Genomic DNA, 21807 nt, shown 5'->3' with positions numbered 1-21807 from the left:
TGCCCTTCCCCAAGAGGAGAATGAGGATGCCTCCAAGAGGTACCCCTTTGTGCCCAGTCCACAGAGGATGCAAATTATGTTACAGTTCTGAGAAAGTAGCTCTTTAGTGCAAGCTCTGGAGGCCCCAGGTTCAGTCCCCGGTTTCAGCCAAGATGGAGGCAGATACAGATTTAAGTCTCTCCTCTGCCCTGTGAGGTAGTAGTTCCACCTGCATATCCTGAATCCCTTACTTATGTTTATCTCTGAGAGCTCACCCTTTCATTCTTTTATCATCATTGGACACTGTGCAAGTTGTGGCTCACTAGATGTTCACATAAAACATTAAATTTCTGTTCTTATTCCCAGTCCTTTTGGCCAAAAAACTGAGTATCCAGGATGCTGCAAGGAAACCAGAAAACCCCAAATAAACTACCCCTAGCCAGCTTGCCATTTTGGACTAGAGAGAAAAAATCTTACCAAATAAGGCATTTGGCTAGACCCACAGCATCCTGGAAACACAGCTCGGCGATACCTCAGCTAGAGAGGGAGGGCTGAGCAGCAGTAGTGGCAAGATGGCCACTGGGTGCCTGGGTGGGCCTGGGCCTGTAAGAACCAGTCGGTTCCCCAAACACACCTCCAAACTGGCCTATGGGGAAGAATATTTTTCCCCGAGGCCTGTACCCACGTGCACACTTAGGCTTAAGGAGAGGCTGATGGCAGTGGAAGGGGTCCGGTGTGGCTGAGCGTGAGCATTCCCTCTCCCCTCATGACCACAGGGTGTGGCCATTCCGTTGCCAAACTCAAAGCCACGCTTCTGCTGAGAGAGGCGTGGGGCATTTTGACAGCAGATATTTCTTTAAAATGTTTGCACAAGATTGTCCAGGTTTGTACCATGTAAAGTGGCCTTAATTCAGCAAGGGGTGGCCAGCTGAGAACTCCCCCTGAGTAGGAGAAATCTCCTTTGGCATACAGGTAGTGTAAACAGCTGGGCTTTGTCGTGTGCCAACCACACCTTCATCACTCCTGGCAGAAACGGAGGGCACGGGGCTTGATAGGGGATGTGAATGTGGCTATGTTCCCAGGTCTGGTATAAGATTTGTGCCTGTGCAACTCTTACAGTGTGCCAGAGTCGGGTGGCTGTGGATCGCAGAATCCAACCAGCTCCCTACACTCCCCCATCTCCGCTACATGCCAGAATTGAGACCCTTTCCCTCTGCTAATAGACAGTGAATGTCTTATGTAGCCATGTTCTTATTTATTTTCTTTTTTTACTTCCTTTAGAGTGCAGAACAAAGCCAGTCACAAATTGCAAAGGAAACGGTAAGAGCTTTGTCTTTTACATCTCAGAAGACTCTCAAAATATTTTAAAATTTATATGGCACTTTTCCGTCAATTAAAGTTTCACAGACCCTCCTTTCACATTCTATACTGTAGATGGCTCTCTCTAGCCTTACATTTTAAACTTCTTTATATTATGTAATTTGCAGTACTATTTGAAAGCCTCCTGGTCAGAAGACAGAGGCTAACAATTCAATAAACTGAGGATTTAGTCAGGATATTTTAAAGAATCATTATGTGATTTAAGTTTGAAGTTAAGGCTGACGTATCCTTATCTCAAGCCATTGTTTGTTGTTGCAAGTGATTTTTAAGGAATTGGATGTAAGTTAAGGAAGTAGTAAGTTTTAGGAGGTTTGGATTGAGATCCCTTGGCAAAGCTGTGTACAGAGATTTCCATAGATCCATTGATACTCTCCAGGCAGAAATATCAGTCTCTTAATATTAAGAATACTAAAATATACTCAGTCATTTATTTCAAGAAATGCATCATCTTATGGAGTATTATTATAAAATAATACAATATATGCTTTTCATGTCTATAGTATCTTTCCTACAAGTGATACCTCAAAAACTTTCATATAGTTAGGTAACATGGTTGCTAAGTTAAATAATAAATGAGAGCAGGGAGATATTAAGAGTTAGAGGCAAGGGAGAAGAGAGATTTGGCAGGATGTGAAGTAAGATGGGGAGTTGGTGAGATATAGAAAAGTTATTTAATGTGACAGGGGCGCCTTCCCAACATGGGTGAGTTTAGGTGCAGAAAGAAAGTTGGGTCTAGGTGAGGAGAAGGAACAAGAAGAGGAGTAGAAGTGCATGTCCATGAGGTAGATTGGAACAAGCCTTTAAAAAGTAATCAAGTCAAGGAGGGCAATTTTTAATTGGATCCTGAAATACATAATGGGGCAATGAAATTCTATAAAGATGGGCTTATTTTTGCATTTATTGGACACTTGAGAATTGGGCAGCAGCTTCCTCCATATGTTTGGCAACCTGAAACTTGAGGATGCCATGGAAAAGGTAGTTGTGGTAGTCAAAGGGAGAGACGGTTGAAGATGTATTCCTGGGTGGGAATAAAAACTGGACTCAATTTGGGAATTTAGAAGTGAGAATTTGTAACGGACAATGATCCTTCATTTTGCAAATGGTCTTTCTGCTGGAGTGATTGTGACCCAACAATATTTTATAACCATCACATACAGTATAATTTAGAGATTTCTATAAAGGCAGTTTTCCCCAGCTGAAAATCAATAACACAGTCACTGGTTTATTTGTTTTTTAAATCTTGTTTGTTTTGATTGCCTCTCCCCACTCGCCTTCCTTCTGCCTTATTCCATGTTTAGTTCTCCTGTCATTAGCTGTCTGGCCTTTCAGATTCGTACTCTTGCAGTTTCTGTTTTTGCACCCACTTCCGGTTCTTATGATGCTAGTTGTGAATTCCATGACACAAAACTTACAGTAGAAGGCAGAGCGTAAATAGTAGCAGTAAGAGCAGTGAAGATGCTGGATCTGTGTAGATCAGGAGAGACAGGTGAAATACAAAAAATCTGCTCTTTTAGATTTAAAAACAAAACTGCCACAGTTATTCATGGTAGTTTTGTATTGTGTATATAATTTTAAAAAAACCTGTTGAAATCACAAGCCAGGAATAGAACCTATATGTAGATATTAATATTGCAAAAACCTAAGGGCATTGTTCAATTCTGCATTACTCCAGATTTACGCTGATGAAATTTCATTGGCTTCAATTTCATTGGAGTTATACCAGTGTACATGTAGAGAAGTGCAGTAGACAATCAGACCCTCCCAAATATTTGAAAATGAGTTTTTACTTCATTTTTCTTTAAGTATGAGTCCTTCCTTGCCAGCCACTCCAGAAGAGTACATGACTTTAGATTTCCCTCACTTTCACAAGATTATAGGCTCTGATTATTCCCATAATAACAACAATCAAGAACTTCCCCAAGACATTAACCCTGCAGCATCTAAATTTGCTCATCAGTCACCCACCAGGAAATACACCTTCATTTCTATCTGCAACCAAGCCCCAGCTAAGCATAAGGTCTTACCTTCTGCTTCATTGATGAACAAGAAAGAGGCCAAATTACTTCCGAACCATAGGTCTTGCCTATATGACATTTTGAAACCTTGGTTTCATGTTCTACTAGCTGCACCACTTTGATGGCCAATAATGAAACAAAATGGAAGAGCTGCAACTGTTGCTCCACAGGATGATTGTTTTGAATGTGGGAGATTGACCTTGGTAAAAAAAACCTAGTAATTTGTCATTACATATCTGTTTTGAAGCATAATTAATCTTGTTATAGAGCATTGAAATAAACTGTTAATTATACTGTGTAAAACATCTGCCAATTAATTCCCTGTCCCCCTTCTCTTTGAAAGTTAATTGTGTTTGGGTATTATTTTGCATTTACAGTTGTTTTCCTCTGTTTATTTTCTAAATTCAAACCTGCATGTTACCTGCATGTCAGTGTACTGCTAGGAAAACAATAATTTCCAGCTACCTGAGAATTTTACATTAAAGAGAGTCATGGTCTAGTGAAGCAGTTCTCAACCAGAGTTCCAGAACCCCTTGGGGGTCACAAACAGGTTTCAGCGGGTCTGCCAAAATAAGCAAGAGAGGGGCCAGGGCAGAAAGCCAAAGCCTGAGCCGCACCACCTGGGCTGAAGCCGAAGCCCGAGCAACTTAGCTTCACAGGGCTGCCTGCGGCATGGGTCCCTGGGCAGTTGTCCTGCTTGTTACCCCCTAACACCGGCCCTGGCTTTTAATCTACTGGATATGCAGAAGAACAGTTGTTGTGGCACAGATGGGCTGTGGAATTTTTATCGCATGTTGGGGGAGGAGGGGCTCAGAAAGAAAAAGGTTGAGAACCCCTGGTCTAGTGGTCAGAGTCAGGGAATGAAAATTGGAACTCCTGGATTCCATTTCTTGACTCTTCCACTGGTTTACTTAGCAACAATGGGAAAATCACAATCTCTCTGTATGCTTTTATATGTCTCTCTGTATTCCACATTTGTAAAATTGGCATAAATGAACCTTACCTCCAAAATTGGGTGCTTGTGAGGTTTGATTAATACCTTGTTTCCTAAGGCCAGCTAAAATAGAAGGATGGTCTTGGGGTTAAGGCACTGGTTTGGTCGTCAGATCTGGGTTTGTATCCTGGCTCTGACAAAGACTTCCTCCATGAGTTTTTTGTGTGCAGTTTCCCATCTGTAAAAAGGGGATAATATTCCTTGCCTCAGATCGGTGTTGTAAGGAGAAATTCATAGATGTTTGTGAAGCACTCAAGTACTAAAACGATGGGGGAAAATATACCAGCAATTACCTAGAAAGACATGCTTTGCTTTTAGTTGTGAAGAGTTCAGGAATGAAATGATTAATAGTTGAAAATTTATTGGAGAGCCGTCCTCTGAAAGGCACTGCAAGTGGTAAGCATTTTCATTAAAATATCAGTCATGGTTCTTTCCTTGATATCCTCTTGGTATGTCTTTAACATGGCACTGACCTTCTATTCATCTCCGGCCATTTGTCAGAGTATGTTTGAATTTGACTGCTTAATCTTTTGCATAAACCTGGAACACGGAATAGCTGAATACTTTTACATGATATTACTCCTGGGGGAATTCTGCGCCAAAAAATCCAAAATTCTGCGCCAAAAAAAATCCAAAATCTGCATATTTTATTTGTCAAAATAATGCAATATAATCACAACAGTTTCACTTATTTTGGTAATTTACTTAAACTGCTGTACAGAAAAAAATCACAATAACTGTTCAACATTTCCTAAATACATGAAAGTTAAGTTACAAATACTTGATAACCAATACTCTGCATTCCAGTTATAATCCTGGATTTTCATTTAAATTACATTACTTTTATGACAGGTTTCAGAGTAACAGCCGTGTTAGTCTGTATTCGCAAAAAGAAAAGGAGGACTTGTTGCACCTTAGAGACTAACCAATTTATTTGAGCATGAGCTTTCGTGAGCTACAGCTCACTTCATCGGATGCATGCTGTGGAAATCACACAAGACATTTTATACACAGACACCATGAAACAATGCCTCCTCCCACCCCACTCTCCTGCTGGTAATAGCTTATCTAAAGTGATCATCAAGTTGGGCCATTTCCAGCACAAATCCAGGTTTTCTCACCCTCCGCCCTCCCACAAACAAACTCACTCTCTTGCTGGTAATAGCCCATCCAAAGTGACCACTGTCTTCACAATGCATATGATAATCAATGTGGGCCATTTCCTGCAGAAATCCAGGTTCTCTCACCCCCCTCCAAAAACCACACACACAAACTCACTCTCCTGCTGGTAATAGCCTATCCAAAGTGACCACTCTCCCTACAACCTGCATGAAAATCAAAGTGGGCCATTTCCAGCACAAATCCAGGTTTTCTCACTCCCCCACCCCCATACTCACACAAACTCACTCTCCTGCTGGTAATAGCTCATCCGAAGTGACCACTCCCCCTACAATGTGCATGATAATCAAGGTGGGCCATTTCCAGCACAATTCCAGGTTTTCTCACCCCCCCCCCCCCCACACACACAAACTCACTCTCCTGCTGGCAATAGCTCATCCAAACTGACCACTCTCCCCACACTGTGCATGGCAATCAAGGTGGGCCACTTCCCGCATAAATCCAAGTTTAACCAGAACGTCTGGGGGGGGAGGAAAAAACAAGGGGAAATAGGCTACCTTGCATAATGACTTATAAAGCGACATAAAGTCATTATGCAAGGTAGCATGCACAGCATGCATCCGATGAAGTGAGCTGTAGCTCACGAAAGCTCATGCTCAAATAAATTGGTTAGTCTCTAAGGTGCCACAAGTCCTCCTTTTCTTATTACTTTTATGTTGGTGTTTGGTGTTCTGTAAAGTAGATTGTCGCTTTAAATTGCTCAGACTTTCACACATGAAAGTCATACAGTTTTGCTAATCATTGTCCTGCATTTTTTTTTAACGGATAAGTAAAATAGATCACGAGCTGTAATCTAACCCCATTGTGCCTGTCTGACACAGGGGGAAAAAGGGAGAAAGCACATAGACCTTCCTAGGTGAGGATTCCGTTACTGTCATTTACAATAAGGTTCCTTTGCACCACTCTGGCAAGGTAAAGGAGGCTTAGTTAACTAACAAAGGGAACCTTAGCAGCCTGCTTGCTTAGTTGTTGCATTTCTGCTCTGCCTCAGGGACAGAGCCTGCTTCACACAGACCTATGCCTCCAAGTCCAGGACGCAACAACAGCAAGCGGGAGGAACAGAGTGAGTGTGTCTCACTTGTTCACACACAGGCACATGCCCAGCCCCACCCTCTTAACATCTCTCCACGGACACATGCACGCTCAGCCTCCCTCCTCCCCCTTGTCGTGATCGTCTCTGCGGCTGGCTGCTCCCAACAGACACACCCAGGCTGCTGCAGAAGTGGCATGTGTTCCCCACAGATTTCTTTGCTCCCCCATTTTTCTGCGGAGGAGCCATGAAATCTGCAGAAGTTATAAATTCTGTACCCCTGGAGGGGCGCAGAATCCCCCCTGGAGTAACACTGATATTTTGCCCAAGGGGAGAAGTATCAGTTCTCATCACTTCTTTTAGAGGTAATTCATACAGATCTTTAGTTTACATGGAAGCTTTGCCCTGTGGAAGAAATATAGCTGTCTCTTTCACAAGGAGCCTGAATTTCTTACAGGTGCTGAGCGCCTATATTCCTCATTGAGTTCAACTGGAGCCATAGGTGCTCGGCATGTTTGAAAATTGAGCCCATGCAGTATAGTCTGAATAGTTTTAACCTATATGCATATACTGAGGACAGCACTGACATTTCATGTGGGGTGTTATTACCAGATGGGGAGAGGTTTGCCTGCTGATGAGGTTGGCAGTGTTATTTTCTCTTATGTTGATTGTCTGTATCATGAATGATTGATGCCGATGATTTTTTATAACTTTTTGTTATATACAGGAAGAGATGCAGCTTTTGTCTTCTAATAATTTGGTACTGATAGCAAGGGATGTGAGGATGATTGCACTGGCTTCGAAGCTTTTTTTAGGGTAGTTTTGAATGGCTTTAGATTACATTTTTAATAAAGATGCAATCTAAGGAATTGACAGCTTTTTTTTAAAAAAAGAGAATCTGTAATCTTCTGCAGGATACTGCTGTGTGTAGACTCTCCTACCATTGGACATAGAATATTACTGAATGACTTACATGGAGGACTAAAGAAGATAGCAGTCCAAAGTGAATGATGTATATAACAAAATTAACATTTTCCGTTTGTGAATTTTCTTGAAATGAATCAGTTTCCATGGATAATTCCTATCCAGTAGTCAATCCTAAGCAGCTTGCTGAAATTATAAGATACTTGAAATTCGAAATTCAATCTGTTGGTTAGATTTGATTTGGCATGTAGGTCACATGGTATTTTGTTCCCTGGTTGGATGTGCAAATTTTAGGATTAGTTTTCTGATTTGAACACTCATCTTAAAAATGTAAAATTTTCTTACTGCACTATGGGCTCTGAAGTCTTCAAGTATGAGTTCTTCCTTGGTACCCAATCCAGAAAAGTCACTGAGAGGTAAAGGGGCTTGCCAACATCACCCAGAAAGACAAATTAAATACTTTGTTTCCATGACCATTCCTGCCAGTGAAGTTGTTTGGTGGAATATTGGCGGAAAGCAAGCCTACAGGGGCATAAACACAGGCCACAGGATATTAAACTTTTTTTTTTTAATTATTCAAGAGAATAGCCATGGAAAATTTTTTTATATTGCCTCAGCTTTATTAACATTATTTTGTACAGCAAGCCGGTGGCTCAATATGGATTTAAATCAGGGGTGGGCAAACTTTTTGGACTGAGGGCCACATCGGGGAGTGAAACTGTATGGAGGGCCGGATAGGGAAGGCTGTGCCTCCCAAACAGCCTGGCCCCCACCCCCTATCTGCCCCCTCCCACTTCCCACCCTCTGACTGCCCCCCTCAGAACTCCCCACCCATCCAACACCACCCGCTCCTTGTCCCCTGACTGCCGCCTCCCAGGACCCCCCCCCCCCAACCCCCCCCCCCCCCCAGGACCCCACCCCCTATCCAACCCCCCCCTGCTCCCCATCCCCTGAATGTCCCTGACCCCTATTCACACACCATCCCCTGACAGGCTCCACGGGACTCCCACGCCCTATCCAACCCCCCCCATTCCCCATCCCCTGACCGCCACCCCCCCAGAACCTCTGCCCCCTCCAACCACCCCCTGACTGCCCCCCAGGACTGCCTACCCATTATCCACCGCCCCCTTACTATGCTGCTCAGAGCAGCAGGAACTCGCAGCCTCTCCGCCTGGCCGGAGCCAGCCACGTTGCCCATGTGGCGGTGTGGCTGCGGGGGAGGTGGGAACAGCAGGGACGGGCCCAGGGGCTAGCCTCCCTGACTGGGAGCTCAAGGGCCAAGCAGGATGGTCCCGTAGGCCATATTTTGCCCAACCCTGATTTAAATTAAGGTCACCATCTTTACAACTTTGACCTCTGGAAAAAGCAAGTCTGTTACAATATCATGAGGCAGATATTCAACATAAGGACATTAGAATCGCCATACTGGGTCAGACCAATGGTCCATCTAGTCCAATATCCTGTCTTCCAACAATGGCCAATACTGATGCATCAGAGGAGATGAAAGTAACAGGGCAATTATCTAGTGATCTGTCTCCTGTTGTCCAGTACCAGCTTCCGGCAGTCAGAGGTTTAGGGACACCCAGAGCATGGGTTTGCATCCCTGACCATTTTGGCTAATAGCCATTGATGGACCTATCCTCCATGAACTTATTTAATTCCATTTTTAACTTATTTATACTTTTGGCCTTCACAACATTCCCTGGCAATGAATTCCACAGGTTAACTTTGTATTGTGTGAAGAGGTACTACCTTATGTTTGTTTTAAACCTGCTGTCTAATTTTATTGGGTGACCCTTGTGTTAAAATAACATTTCCTTATTTACTTTCTCCACACCATTCATGATTTTCTATCCTCACCTCATGATGCAACATCAAAATGTTCTGAAGTTGCTTTACACAACACTGCGATGCGATGAAGCTAATCCACCCTGAAAGATAATTTTAGAGTAGTTTTAATAGAGTGTTTGTGGTATGTGGCCATAGCCAAGTCATGGATTGCTTAGTGGATTCTAGCATGAAAGTCAACAAGGGAAGGAATAGTAGGTAGTTTGTGTGTCCCTAAGAAACTTTTCCCTGGTCAGCCAAAGAGAACAAAGGGTCGGGGCCTGCTAAGCCAAAAGCCGTTTCTCCCCTCCATGCCATTTCTATCATGACAGCTGTGGTGCCCTAGAATCTCCAGCTGGTCTCAACAGACCCCGTCCAGTGGTCGTGGGGACTGCTTGTCTAAATGTTAAATGTTTGTGTTTGCTAAAATTTGAAGATGTCTGGGTCCTGCATTTCCCTCTCTTGTGGGCAGACCGGGGCGGAGTAGGGGGTGAAGGTGCGGGAGGAGGAGGATGGGGGTTTAAAAATCAGTTTGCGTGTGGTAGGTGAGGGGGCAGGAGTCTATTACTATTTATTATTTGTTTTACAGTAATAGCTGGAGGCTTCCAACCAAGCTTAGGTTCATTTGCGTTTGTCACCATTACACACACGTGGTATGGTACAGTCTCTGCCCTGGAAAGCTTACAGCCTGAATAGATGAGACAGACAAAGGACAGAAAGGGCACTAGAGGCACTGAGAGGTTGAAGTGATTTGCCAAGGTTACCTGGCAGGTCAATTGCAGAGCTAGGAATAGAACGGAGGTCCCCTTACTCCCACACTCAGTGCCCTTATATACTGATGTTGCCTCCATTGGAAGTTGTAGTGTGCTCCCACCACAAACTGCTGCAAAACCAGGATTTTTTCCTTTGATTCACAGGTTTTCTCTCAGATATGTCACCTTTTGCTGTCTTCCAGGTCATACTGTGGGAGACATGTTCAGGATTAGGATCCTATGTGATCAGTGTGCTGGGCACTGAAGTTCTTTCATGAACTGGAGATAGCTTGGAAAAGAGAGCTATTTTATGGGCTTTCTGGGTTGAGCCACATGCCATTGGATTAATGCCCAGGTTTTCAGTTCTACAGTGTAGAAGTCTGTGAAATATCAGGGTTATTTTTACCACTACTTATGGGTTGTGGTACATAGTGTGGGAAAAGTTTGAGTAAGAGCAAAATATGAGATAGAGCATGTTAGCTTTAATTGTATTCATTGTAGTAGCTACCACTGACCATTACTTGTGTGATCCAAAGTAGTTGATGATTATTACACTGATTTCACCTGTTTCACAGAGTTTAGAAATGTTTGATAAGCAGGATGTGTATAGCAGTGATTCTCAATCACAGGTACCCAGAAGGCTTCCAGGGGGTACATCAACTCATCTAGATATTTGTCTAGGTTTACAAAAGGCTACCTAAAAAGCACTAGTGAAGTCCATACAAACTAAAATTTCATACAATGACTTATTTATACTGCTATACACTATACACTGCAATGTAAGTACAATATTTATATTCCAGTGTATTTATTTTTATAATTATATTGTAAAAATGAGAAAGTAAGCAATTATTCAGTAATTGTGTGCTGTGACAGTTCTGTATATTTATATCTGATTTTGTAAGCAAGTAGTCTTCAAGTGAGGTGGAACTTGGGGTATGCAAGACAAATCAGACTCCTGAAAGGAGTACAGTAGTTTGGAACGGTTGAGAACCACTGGTTTATAGAGTTCTGATCAATTGATTTAAATATTGATTTTAAACTAGTTATAATAGTCACTGTAAGTGAATAAATCCACAGGTCAGAACAATAGTCGTGTGATCGTGAAAAGAAAAATATTAGTATAGACAAGCAGTGGTATTCTTATACCCAGGTAAATAAGAAAACACGTGGAAATACTTAGACTTCTGCTTTCACAATGCTTTGATTTCATACTAAATGAAAATCACATGTTAACATTTTTGTTCCTTTGAAAAATGCCTGCAAAATATTCTTTCACTTGCACTTTTTTTATCCATTTTAAGCATTAAATTGAAAGCATCTTTGAAGATGGGCTATGTGTTTTTGCTATCAAATTGAAATTTCTTTTGCATGGCCATGAACCCAAATCCTTTGCTTTAAAATGAATCACAACTAGTAAGACAGCAGGATTATGTCAATGCTAGTTCAGTAAAACACTGTACTAGTATATAAACAAATTCCTAACTTAATCTGCATACAACATGCAAATAATTTCTCTTTGCTGGGATTAAAATTTAAGCAGACCACATTTCCCATAAAATGTTAAAAAAAAAACAAAAAAACACCATAACCACTCATTTCAAATATAGTTTTTGATATTTAGCAGCTGCTATTTGATTTGTACAGACTGCAGTCTCTGCCAGATGTGACATATTAACTTAGCTAATATGAATGATGACTCTTGGTATATACGTGCAAATAAGATTCATTATTGTTTGTTTAACATATGGGGGAAATTAAAATACTTAACCTAGGAAGAGTTAGGGAGGGAAAGAGAGCACAAGATTTTTTATATTAGTCAGTTTTGAGGAAATTCAAGGTAAGTTCTACATCAATTTATAACTAGACAAATAGACACTTTAAGCCAGTAAAACCTATAATGCAAAAAAAGATCGTTAACATACTACAAATCATTTTCTTTCTCTTTTAAAAAGTATTTTTTAACAGAGGGAAACGTAGATGGAATCTCTGTGTGTCACTTTTAAATCGATGGACAATGTTTTCTCCACTGGAGGCCCAATTTCATGTCTAAATGAGCTCCTCTTTTTGTATTTGTCTTTAATGCATATCCACCACAGGACTCAGAAGCTTTCAGTGTTCCTTCTCTGAGAGAGGCCAAAAACTGAAATTGCAGAGGTGTGTTGCAGACCACCTACATGCTCGGTTTCTAGTACATCTAGCCGTCATACATCTAGCCAGTACTTACATAAATACTAAATTTTGCCTCCGGGAAAACGGTTCTCTATAGACAAAATGAGCTGCTATTGACTCCTGTTAACTCTTATGTGTATGTACACACGGATATAGATATATACAAAGACACAGAGAAGGAGAGAGTGAGTGTTGGTACATTTTGATGGGGTTTGGTTTAAGGGCTTGCTTAATATGAAATTGGAATATAATTTGAAACCATAAATGATTGGAAGCCATAAATGATTTTTGCAGGTCATTCCAAACAAGTGTCAATAAAGCCTTCACGTCACATCAAAACAAACTACCATGTGTCCTGTATATGTCACACATAACAGAATAAATATTTTAGAAATATTTCAGACAATTTTTATGAATTTTATTGAGACTTATTTTAATCTTTCTATCTGTAAAGCCACGATCTCTTAGTACATGAATCCAACTGTACAGGCCTCTGAGGGAGAGAAGAAGAAAATGAATGCATTCTAAAAATCTTGTTAAAATGCAGTAAAATTTCTTTCAATACATAAAAATGCTATGATTTTAGAGTCCGGTTGTACTGGGACTTTCCAAGGCTACAAGCAAAAGACAGAAGCTGGGACTCTTCCCTTTCCAGTGATGTGAGGCTACCATTTCTAGCCCTAGTGTCACCTTAAATCTATCACTTGTCCCGTACTAAATATGTCTGTTCTTAGCTTTGGGTCAGTGTAATTTTGAAGCCAAAATTCCACGTTTGGTAGGAAAGAAGAAAATCGCTATTTTGGTGATTGATTTACAAACTATTAATAATACTAAATGAGGCTGATGGCATTGCCCTAAGGTTTAGAATGTTTCAAGTTGAAGTACATATGGATTAATGGGGGCAGAGTGTGGGTAGAGTGGTCAAAGTTAGGTTAAGTGTTTAGGGGCTCCAGGTAAATGTAGTTTATAACATAGTTTTACAATTTATCACACGGGTATCATCACCAGGTATGTAGGATTGTATATATACTCATGAGAAATGAGTTTAATCCTTAAATGGTCTGCTTTTTATTCTATAAATAATTTAGAGATATCAGTATGTTCTTTCAATCTGTGTGGGTGTACAAAGCTTTTTAATTCAATGCTTTGAAAGAAATCAAGAACGAACTGGAGTTTGCCTGAGAGCCCCATGTTAAATTTAATTTCTGTTCATTTCTTTATATATTATCGCAAAGTAACAACAGACAAGTTTCAGTTACTTGGTTAGGCTGAGAAAAAATGTCTTCACTTCCTCAGAGAATGAACCTTGTCTGTAGAGAACACCACCTGCTTTGTAACCACAGCAAGCCCCTTTGAAAACTCATCCCAGCTTGATTGAAAATTGCTTCCCCCATTAGGTGGGAGTAGTTTGTTGATTTCTCCATCCCATGCTGGTTATTCTTTAGCTTATCCCAGATGAGGTCTTGCAAAGAGAAGACTTCCAAGCAGGAAATTTCTCTACAGGGATAGCCGCAGGAAGTGATAAGAAGGAGATGCTGTTAGTAAAATGACAAAATGGACTTAGCAGATTGTCAGTGTCAGTGGTTCCATTTTTACCTTTGTGGAAAATTACAAGTTTTATGATCCTTCTAAGATCAGGGCTCAGTTATTAATGGCAGTTTAGGACAGAAACATCATCTGTTCTTTATCTTATTACCTTTTATCTCCACATTCAATGTATCTAAAAACACTGCCACAAGTTTGCTCTAGTCGAGAAAAGTTATAATTTAAATGTATACTATATTCAAATTGTATTTAAAAAGTAGAAAATGTATCTCAAATATCACTTACTATGAATGGATGCAAGGTGTGAATTTAAAGCCAAAAATTCACCTACATATTTTATCATCCATCGAATTTTTATTACAAATTACATACTTGAGCAGCTTCATTCATTCGGTTGAAGTCATTTCAGATGACCTTTCCTTCAGCAGACTAAGTCTGAACAGAATGTTGTATGGTTGCTAATTGTTTTGGACATGGTGTGTGAAAAATCTTAAGGGAGGTGAATGTTGTTCAGAGATCACAGTACATAGATTCTCTTGTGTGTTTATTTCAGGCATGTCAAAGTATATGAAGCAATACGTTTTTCCTGCAGATCAACTAATCATGAAAATAATGTTGAGGTGTTTGATTGACATACTGAAGCTGCTAATTTGGAGTGTATCAAGATCAAATGGAAGTTATTGCAATTAGGCAGTGATTGTGTTTTCTTTTCATTTTAAATTTTTAAATGCCACATTTTACATTTTTGTGCATTTTAATGCTGTTGAGTGATGTTCTTGGTGCAATTTTTATAGTTTTTAAATTGAGATTCTTAATGTTCAATATGACTTCAATGCAAATTTTATTTTCTTAGAATTGTTGGTATATAATTGTTGGCTAGGGAAAATTTTAGTACTATCTGTGTGTTTCGATATTCTGCAGCATTGTGATTACCAATTAAAGGGGCATTGTCAATGTTAAAATCATATGTTGTTATGGCTTTGCCTCAGTGTACCAGGCTGCGGTCTTGATACCCAACCTCTCAGGGAGGGTTAAGGGTAACAAAAATGATCCCACTACAAAGAAGGTGCATGAACTAGATGATCCACCTAGAGGCTTCTAGCCACACACACATCACATATTTTCTGAAACAGGAGGTTGTCTCATCAGTGATGCACATATTAATATCTCCTTTTGTATGGTGGAGTGGCACAGCAGAGACTGGGTTTTTTTCAATACTCACCAGTTTCCGTGTGTAGTGCTTACTGTTATATCAAGCATCTCTTTTCACTCAGATGTCTTTAGAAGATTTTTGCATGGAAATGATGGTATACAGAAGGGAAAACAAACTTGTTGATCTAACATCCCCTCCCCAGCCTGACCTCTCTCTGCCTGCGCAGATATGTGAATGCTGCTCCAGTTCTGGCTGCTCAGTGGGGCCCTGCCCCTCAAGCAGCAGGCAGCCAACTCTCCACTGGAGTAGTTGCTTGGGCTGTCCTCATCTCAGCAGGCGGTGAAGTTGGAAGCCAGCTGCCTGCAGATGAACAGTTAAGAGGAAGTGTGGATGAGTGTCACTGAGCAGCTGCCTGCCACACAGTCTAGGGACATTGGCTGGGATAGTCGTTCCTTGGGATGGATTTTCTAAAATTGTGCTCATGAATGGAGAAGGGAAGGCATGGGATGTATTCAAAGGAATCTGGGACCAGAGGGGTGGCGAGTAAGAACAGTGGTGCGGGGCTGAGCAAGAAAAGAAAGGAAACAGTGATTGGGCCCAGCCTTGACTGTGCAGTTTTTTTGGCACCCAAGAGCAAAAAGGTTTCCTGTTGCTGATTTCAGCTGTAACATTTTTCAAGACATTTATTTTAATACTGATAATTCCAAATGTAGAAATTGGGGCAAGTGAGTAATATTTATCTATCTTCCTGCTGTTTGTTTCCTCCTGTGGTTTAAAATACATAAATACCACAGATGATTAAATTATTGTACATATCATATGTATTTGCAAGTAAGAAAGTATAATAATTTAAAGACTTCTAATACAGTTTTCCTCTGGCTAGTAAAATGGTTTGTGTCGGTATTGAAAGTGCTCCATGTATATGGCACTTAAACCTTTTCACTAGCCAATGATGGGTTAAGCATATATGCACGCGGCTGCACTCTTTCTCCCCTCTCTGGTTCTAGGAATCATCTGGAGGTGATACCAGATGCTCTATTAACATGAAGAAAAGAAGTACTTGTGGCACCTTAGAGACTAGCCAATTTATTTGGATTTCTCCATGGAACTTCAATGGGAAATATTGTGATATTGCAGTTAAAGAACGTTTCTTTAACGTTAACTGTTAGCCAGAAGACAATTGTGAGCAAAAAACATTTTAAAATAATGCCATGCTAATCCTTTCCTGACAGAAATCAGAGGAAGAAGATCTTGTTCTTACACCTGATGGCACTAGGGAATTCCTGACATTTGAAGTTCCACTTAATGATTCTGGATCAGCTGGTCTTGGTGTCAGTGTCAAAGGTAACCGGTCAAAAGAAAACCATGCGGATTTGGGAATCTTTGTCAAGTCCATTATTAACGGAGGAGCAGCGTCTAAGGTAACAGGAATATCCATCTGTACTTTGTTTTCCCACTATTTAGGTCACAGCTTTCAGGAGGAGAATGGGATTTCTGTGTTCATTTGAACTCGTATTTTCTAATTTCTCTCTCAAATGTAGCTTTTAGATTGCTACTCAGATTCACATATTTGTGTGTCTCAGGATTTAAACAACCTTTAAAGGCTCTCTGGAAGGAAGAAAGCAATCACTGGCACATTTCTATTAGTATGCTATTTGGGTAAACAGATTATGATAATGGCTTGAAGTGCAAATGTATAAATGATTGGAACATACACTTCCTACAATGGCTGCTTAACAGCTATTATACCAGTGTTCATTTGGCCATAAACTATTAGGATTAAGCAAAAGTTTGGGGTTTTTTTTTTTTGTTTTTTTTTTACTAAAGACATAAGCTTCCTTTATAACACATTATTTTATGTGACTGATTGCTACCTTTTCTCTTGCCAGGATGGCAGGCTTCGAGTGAATGATCAGCTAATAGCTGTAAATGGAGAATCATTATTAGGCAAGACAAACCAAGATGCTATGGAAACCCTAAGAAGATCCATGTCTACAGAAGGAAACAAACGAGGAATGATTCAGCTTATTGTAGCTAGACGAATAAGTAAATGCAATGAGGTAAAGAATACACTCTTTATTTAGTGTCTGAAAGCTTTAAATACTTTTGGATATTCTTGTTGATAGAAGATTTGATGCTTCCTTAGGGGCCAGGAAAATAGTACTTAAAAATCAATAAGAATGTAGTGTGGAATTATTTCAGTTTCAGTTTTATACCTATTAAACTTATTACCAGAACAATGAAGTTGATTTCTTTTGAGTATATTATTTCTTTTTGAGCATATTTATCAATAAATAATAGGAAACACTACATAGAGGTACATTGATTTTGTAATTGGATTACACTATCAATATGAGTATAGGGGGGTTTATGCAATATTTTTTCTCAAATGCAATTTGTTTTTATACTTTAGATTTAATGGTCTTTCTTTTTTCATTCTCAAAACTGTTTTTAATTTGTGAAGTGTGAAGTTTTTAGGATGGAGTGAATTGTTAGTGCACTATTTGAAACTGAATAATGTAAAGTTGTACTGCAAGCTTCTATAAAACTGAAAATAGCACATATTTAAAATTCCCAATCAGAACAGAATTATTGTGCCACCTCCCCAGTTAAGCATATACCCAGTCTTTGCAGGGGAAACAAGAATCCTGAATTCAGGACTTACCTAGAACTATAAATAAAGATGGAAATCACTTTCAAATATTTTTAAGTTTTATCAAACATGTGGATATTTTAAATTTTTAATTTCTTTTCATGGTGCCTAATAGTTTACCTTTGACACTAAATTAAATAATATTATGTAGCAGAATATCTATCTATCTACCTATCTAAAATTTTAAAGCCATGTTTGAACATAACACTGATTGCACTAAGTGCATTTGGATCCAGTGGCTCATTCATTAGTGCATGATTTTAGTGTTAACTGCCTTCTTGCCATCTGAAGTATAGATTATTAGAGAGAAAACCAGCACAGATTCATATTATTTCTTATATTTAGGGATCCAAATTTTCTCATCTCATTAGCACTGAAGGAATTCTGACTTTGTATATTGGTCTTATCCTATCTAATCAGAAGAATTGTTGGGGATGGGGGAAATCCCACTCAGCGATTTTTCAGGAAGTCTTCCATTTCTGTCTGCTGTCAAATTTTTTATCTGCTTCTACATACTGAGGATGAAATGTTTTAAATTTGGGTAACACAGGGCCCAGGCCTTATAAAAAGGTCTATATGAAGGAAATCTGCCAATTCTTAATGGAGACTTAGCAAATGTGTCTGGATAATATTTTTAGAAATATAATGAGGCAAATCCAGCCCTGGTCTAAGTCAGCAGGATTTGTCTCCCCACTTACATTAGAACTAGGTTTGATTAAGAAGAGATTAGGTCTATATGATATTCATCATGGTTGCTACACAAAAGTCACATGGCAACAACAGCAAAACTCAGTCTGAGTCTCTCCCGCTTCCAGCCTGGAAATCCCGTCTTAATGCCTGACACAAATATAATAACATGTCCTTGTGAGGGAGAGAGGGTTGTGTCCACTTGGCTCTCATTTACCAGTTTTTTAGCTTTCCCAACTCCTTGGTGGGCTAGTGAGATGAACCATGGTGACCTACCTGGCTCAGTGTTGGGCAGTTATTGACACCGCTTGCACCTTGGTAAACTGTATTTAAGCAAGATTTTTCAGACTGCTTCTGTTTTCTCCTGGAATGCTTACTTTCACCACACTTGCCAAAAGCAAAACATGGTGGCTGTGGTATTTATATGATGGAACGTAGCTTTCACAGGCCAAAAAATGACCTTCCTGCCCAGTAGGAAAGATACAGGCCCAGTTGCTTAAAGTCACTGTGCCCACGCTTGAATAGAACATAATAAGAAAAGCAAAAACTCTTCTCAGGTGGGTCCCACAATCCTCTCTCTAAACTGCCTTTGTTATTTATTTAGGAACACTCCAATCTTTAAACCCCAAGCTGATGGCCACAGTGACTGGGAATCATAGAATCATAGAATATCAGGGTTGGAAGGGACCTCAGGAGGTCATCTAGTCCAACCCCCTGCTCAAAACAGGACCAATCCCCAATTTTTTCCCGAAATGGCCCCCTCAAGGATTGAACTCTCAACCCTGGGTTTAGCAGACCAATGCTCAAACCACTGAGCTATCCCTTCCCCCATCTTTATGAACAGCATTAAGTAATTGACAATTATGGTAGTATGTTCCTACCTGAGAAGCATCAGATATTGGCCATTTCTTGGACTGTGCTAGATTCTGGCTGCCAGACTTATGAACCTATAGTGTGGCAAAGCTTATGTCAGCAACAGTGGTGAACATTACTCTCTGGTGGGCTAGTGTGTCCTCCTGAAATCTCTCTCCAGCTGCCACCTAACCATAATGCAGCCTTGATAAAGTTTTATTTGAAAAGTGTTCTGAGCTGTGTCCCAAACAAACCATCCACATGCCAGCAAGTCTACACAATAGAAGAGATGGCATGGTGAAGGCCTAGAATGATGCAACTCATCCAAAGAAGGGTGTGCTTCAAAAAGTATTTTCCTCAGGAGTCGACTTCTGCATTTCCAGGTGGTCATAAAGAAAATTCTACCTCTTCTCATAGTAAAATATTAGAGAAAAGACAGTCTGTCTTTCTTTTTGGAGAATCTGGTCAAAAATGAAAGTGTGCTTGTATTCTCAAGAGTGTCTGTAAAAATTGCACTTTCCTATTTGACTGGTTGTATTCCCTGTGTTTGTTAGAGTGGTATCTGCCAACTTTGGTGACAAAAAATAGTTTATGTTCCTGTTAATCTTGCAGAGCCAACACAAGATGGAGGGAGCTAGATTATGTATGTTTCATCTTGTGTGTCATCAAATACAGCCCAGTAAACAATTTTGCAATTTGAAAATCAAAGTGGGTTCTTACATGATTCTGTCTTGTAACCCTGCCTGCTGTTAGCAATAAGATAGAATCAGTTTGATATTAAGCAAGTGGGGTACATGAAGCTTACTTATTGAATTTTTTGAACCATTTTTAATTTCTTGTAAATATTGTTTTTAATGGTTAAATTTTTACTTGTAAAATTAGTCTATTTGATCTGGAGTTGGGGGCCTGGGGAGAGAGAAGGAAAGAGAGAATAAAGTGGAAGTGTAGAATAGCACGTTTTAGAGTCCCCATTCAGAGCAGAATTTCAGTCTAAGGCCTAATCCTGTTTCCTCTGAATGAAATAACATTTTGGCCATTGAATCGGATGGAAGTAAGATTGATAGACCAATGTCCCATGGTTCTACAAGGGACAGATAGTTAGATATTTAAGTTAAATAGCATCTTTACATTTTTAATTTCTGAGCTTACTTAATTAGAGCAGTTTGAAAGGTTTGGAAAGCTTTTTCAAATATTTCATTTGTCATATTCATATTATTTTTATACAACTCCAGTGGTTCATGGGCCACACTAAGCTTATAAAGCAATTGAAGCTACAATAACTGCTGTAAAAACTAGATAAACAGCACATTTTGTCTTCATCAACGTGCTAATGAGGGGATCATTTGTACTGACTGGTCAAATATAACACAGTAGAATCAAAAGAGACCAGTGTAACTTCCCAGAAGGTAAAAAACATTACTATATTGTTATTGCTTTAGTAATAAGCAATAAGCATTATCTCTAGAAGCAGTTTTCATTGACTCACCAGAAGATAAAGTATAATCCAGCCAGGCTTTCAAGTAAATTTTGATATAGTAAATATTGAAATAAGCACAGAGAGGATTGTTGTTCTAAATAAACTTCAAACCAAGCCAGGTGTTTGAATTTCTCTGCTCTACAACGGGGCAGGGCACAATCATGTAGCTAAGTGTCTGTCAAGATCTCCATTATAAACCTTGCAAAACCATTACAAACCCATGTTTACTATCTCAGCCATTTCAAGTGAAATCACGCCATTGATATTAGATGTATGTTGCTAGCCCAGAGATGAGGAGTATATATTTCAAACATTCTGGGTTTTTCTGGTTGTTGGTATTTTAAATACATTTAATAAAGTTACATCTTTTGCTAAAATCTGTGTTATCAAATTGACAATTTTTGGGTATTCTGTGACGCATAACATAAGAACAGCCATACTGGGTCAGACCAATGGTCCATCTAGCACAGAATGCTGTCTTCCAGCAGTGGCCAATACAGGTGCTTCAGAGGGAATGAACAGAACAGGTAATCATCAAGTGATCCATCGCCTGTCACCCATTCTCAGCTTCTGGCAACAGAGGCTAGGGACACTTCAGAGCATGGTTTTGCATCCTTCCCCAACCTGGCTAATAGCCCTCCTGGGTATAACTAGTATTGTATATTGACCCCCACATATACTGGAAAACTGAGGCACAGAAAGGTTAGGTGATGTACTCAGTGTCAAACATCAGTAGCAGAGATGGGTAAAGTTTGCAGTAGGATGGTCTTAAAATTAATATTGGCTATATTTAATAAAGGTTTCTGGAGCTGCCGGCAGGTTTCTAATGATCTATCAACCAGCTTTCTGCCCACTTAGCACATTGATGCCTTCTGTCATGTCATTTCTTGTTAAATCATTGAGATGCCTAAGATGTAAAAAGAAATGCCAGACTCCTTACATTAGGGTTTTTATTATTATTATTATTATTGTGCTGGATGGGGAGACAGCTGGCTTCTGTATCACCATAATGCATGCACAACCCTCAAGCACCAGCACCCGCCAAATCAGCACAGCTGTCAGGCATATGTATTGAGCCCAGAAAATAAGAATTATTACTTACCCAGCTCTATTTCCCTCCTCTCCCTCCATCCAGAACAGCTTGCAATGACAGATATCCACACTGGCACTGAGTTACTCACTGTATGG

At 39.9% G+C, this 21807-nt stretch overlaps 1 protein-coding gene across 16 annotated transcripts in view; it reads left to right on the top strand.

The window, feature by feature from the left end:
* Nucleotides 1-21807, top strand: part of PARD3 (par-3 family cell polarity regulator) — a 645228-nt gene that overhangs the window by 417786 nt on the left and 205635 nt on the right. For 11 of the 16 annotated variants that reach the window (XM_037890968.2, XM_043541455.1, XM_043541459.1 and 8 more), the window contains 3 exons: nucleotides 1261-1299; nucleotides 16183-16371; nucleotides 16840-17010. In XM_037890968.2, the coding sequence (XP_037746896.1) occupies nucleotides 1261-1299; nucleotides 16183-16371; nucleotides 16840-17010 (399 nt within the window). The remainder of the gene's footprint in view (nucleotides 1-1260; nucleotides 1300-16182; nucleotides 16372-16839; nucleotides 17011-21807) is intronic. The other 5 variants (XM_043541461.1, XM_043541458.1, XM_043541454.1 and 2 more) reach the window with 1 other exon arrangement.

This window comes from Chelonia mydas, chromosome 2 (assembly GCF_015237465.2).
Source record: "Chelonia mydas isolate rCheMyd1 chromosome 2, rCheMyd1.pri.v2, whole genome shotgun sequence".
In the NCBI taxonomy this organism is placed as follows: Eukaryota; Metazoa; Chordata; order Testudines; family Cheloniidae; genus Chelonia; species Chelonia mydas.
This window is presented reverse-complemented; position numbering and strand designations above follow the sequence as displayed.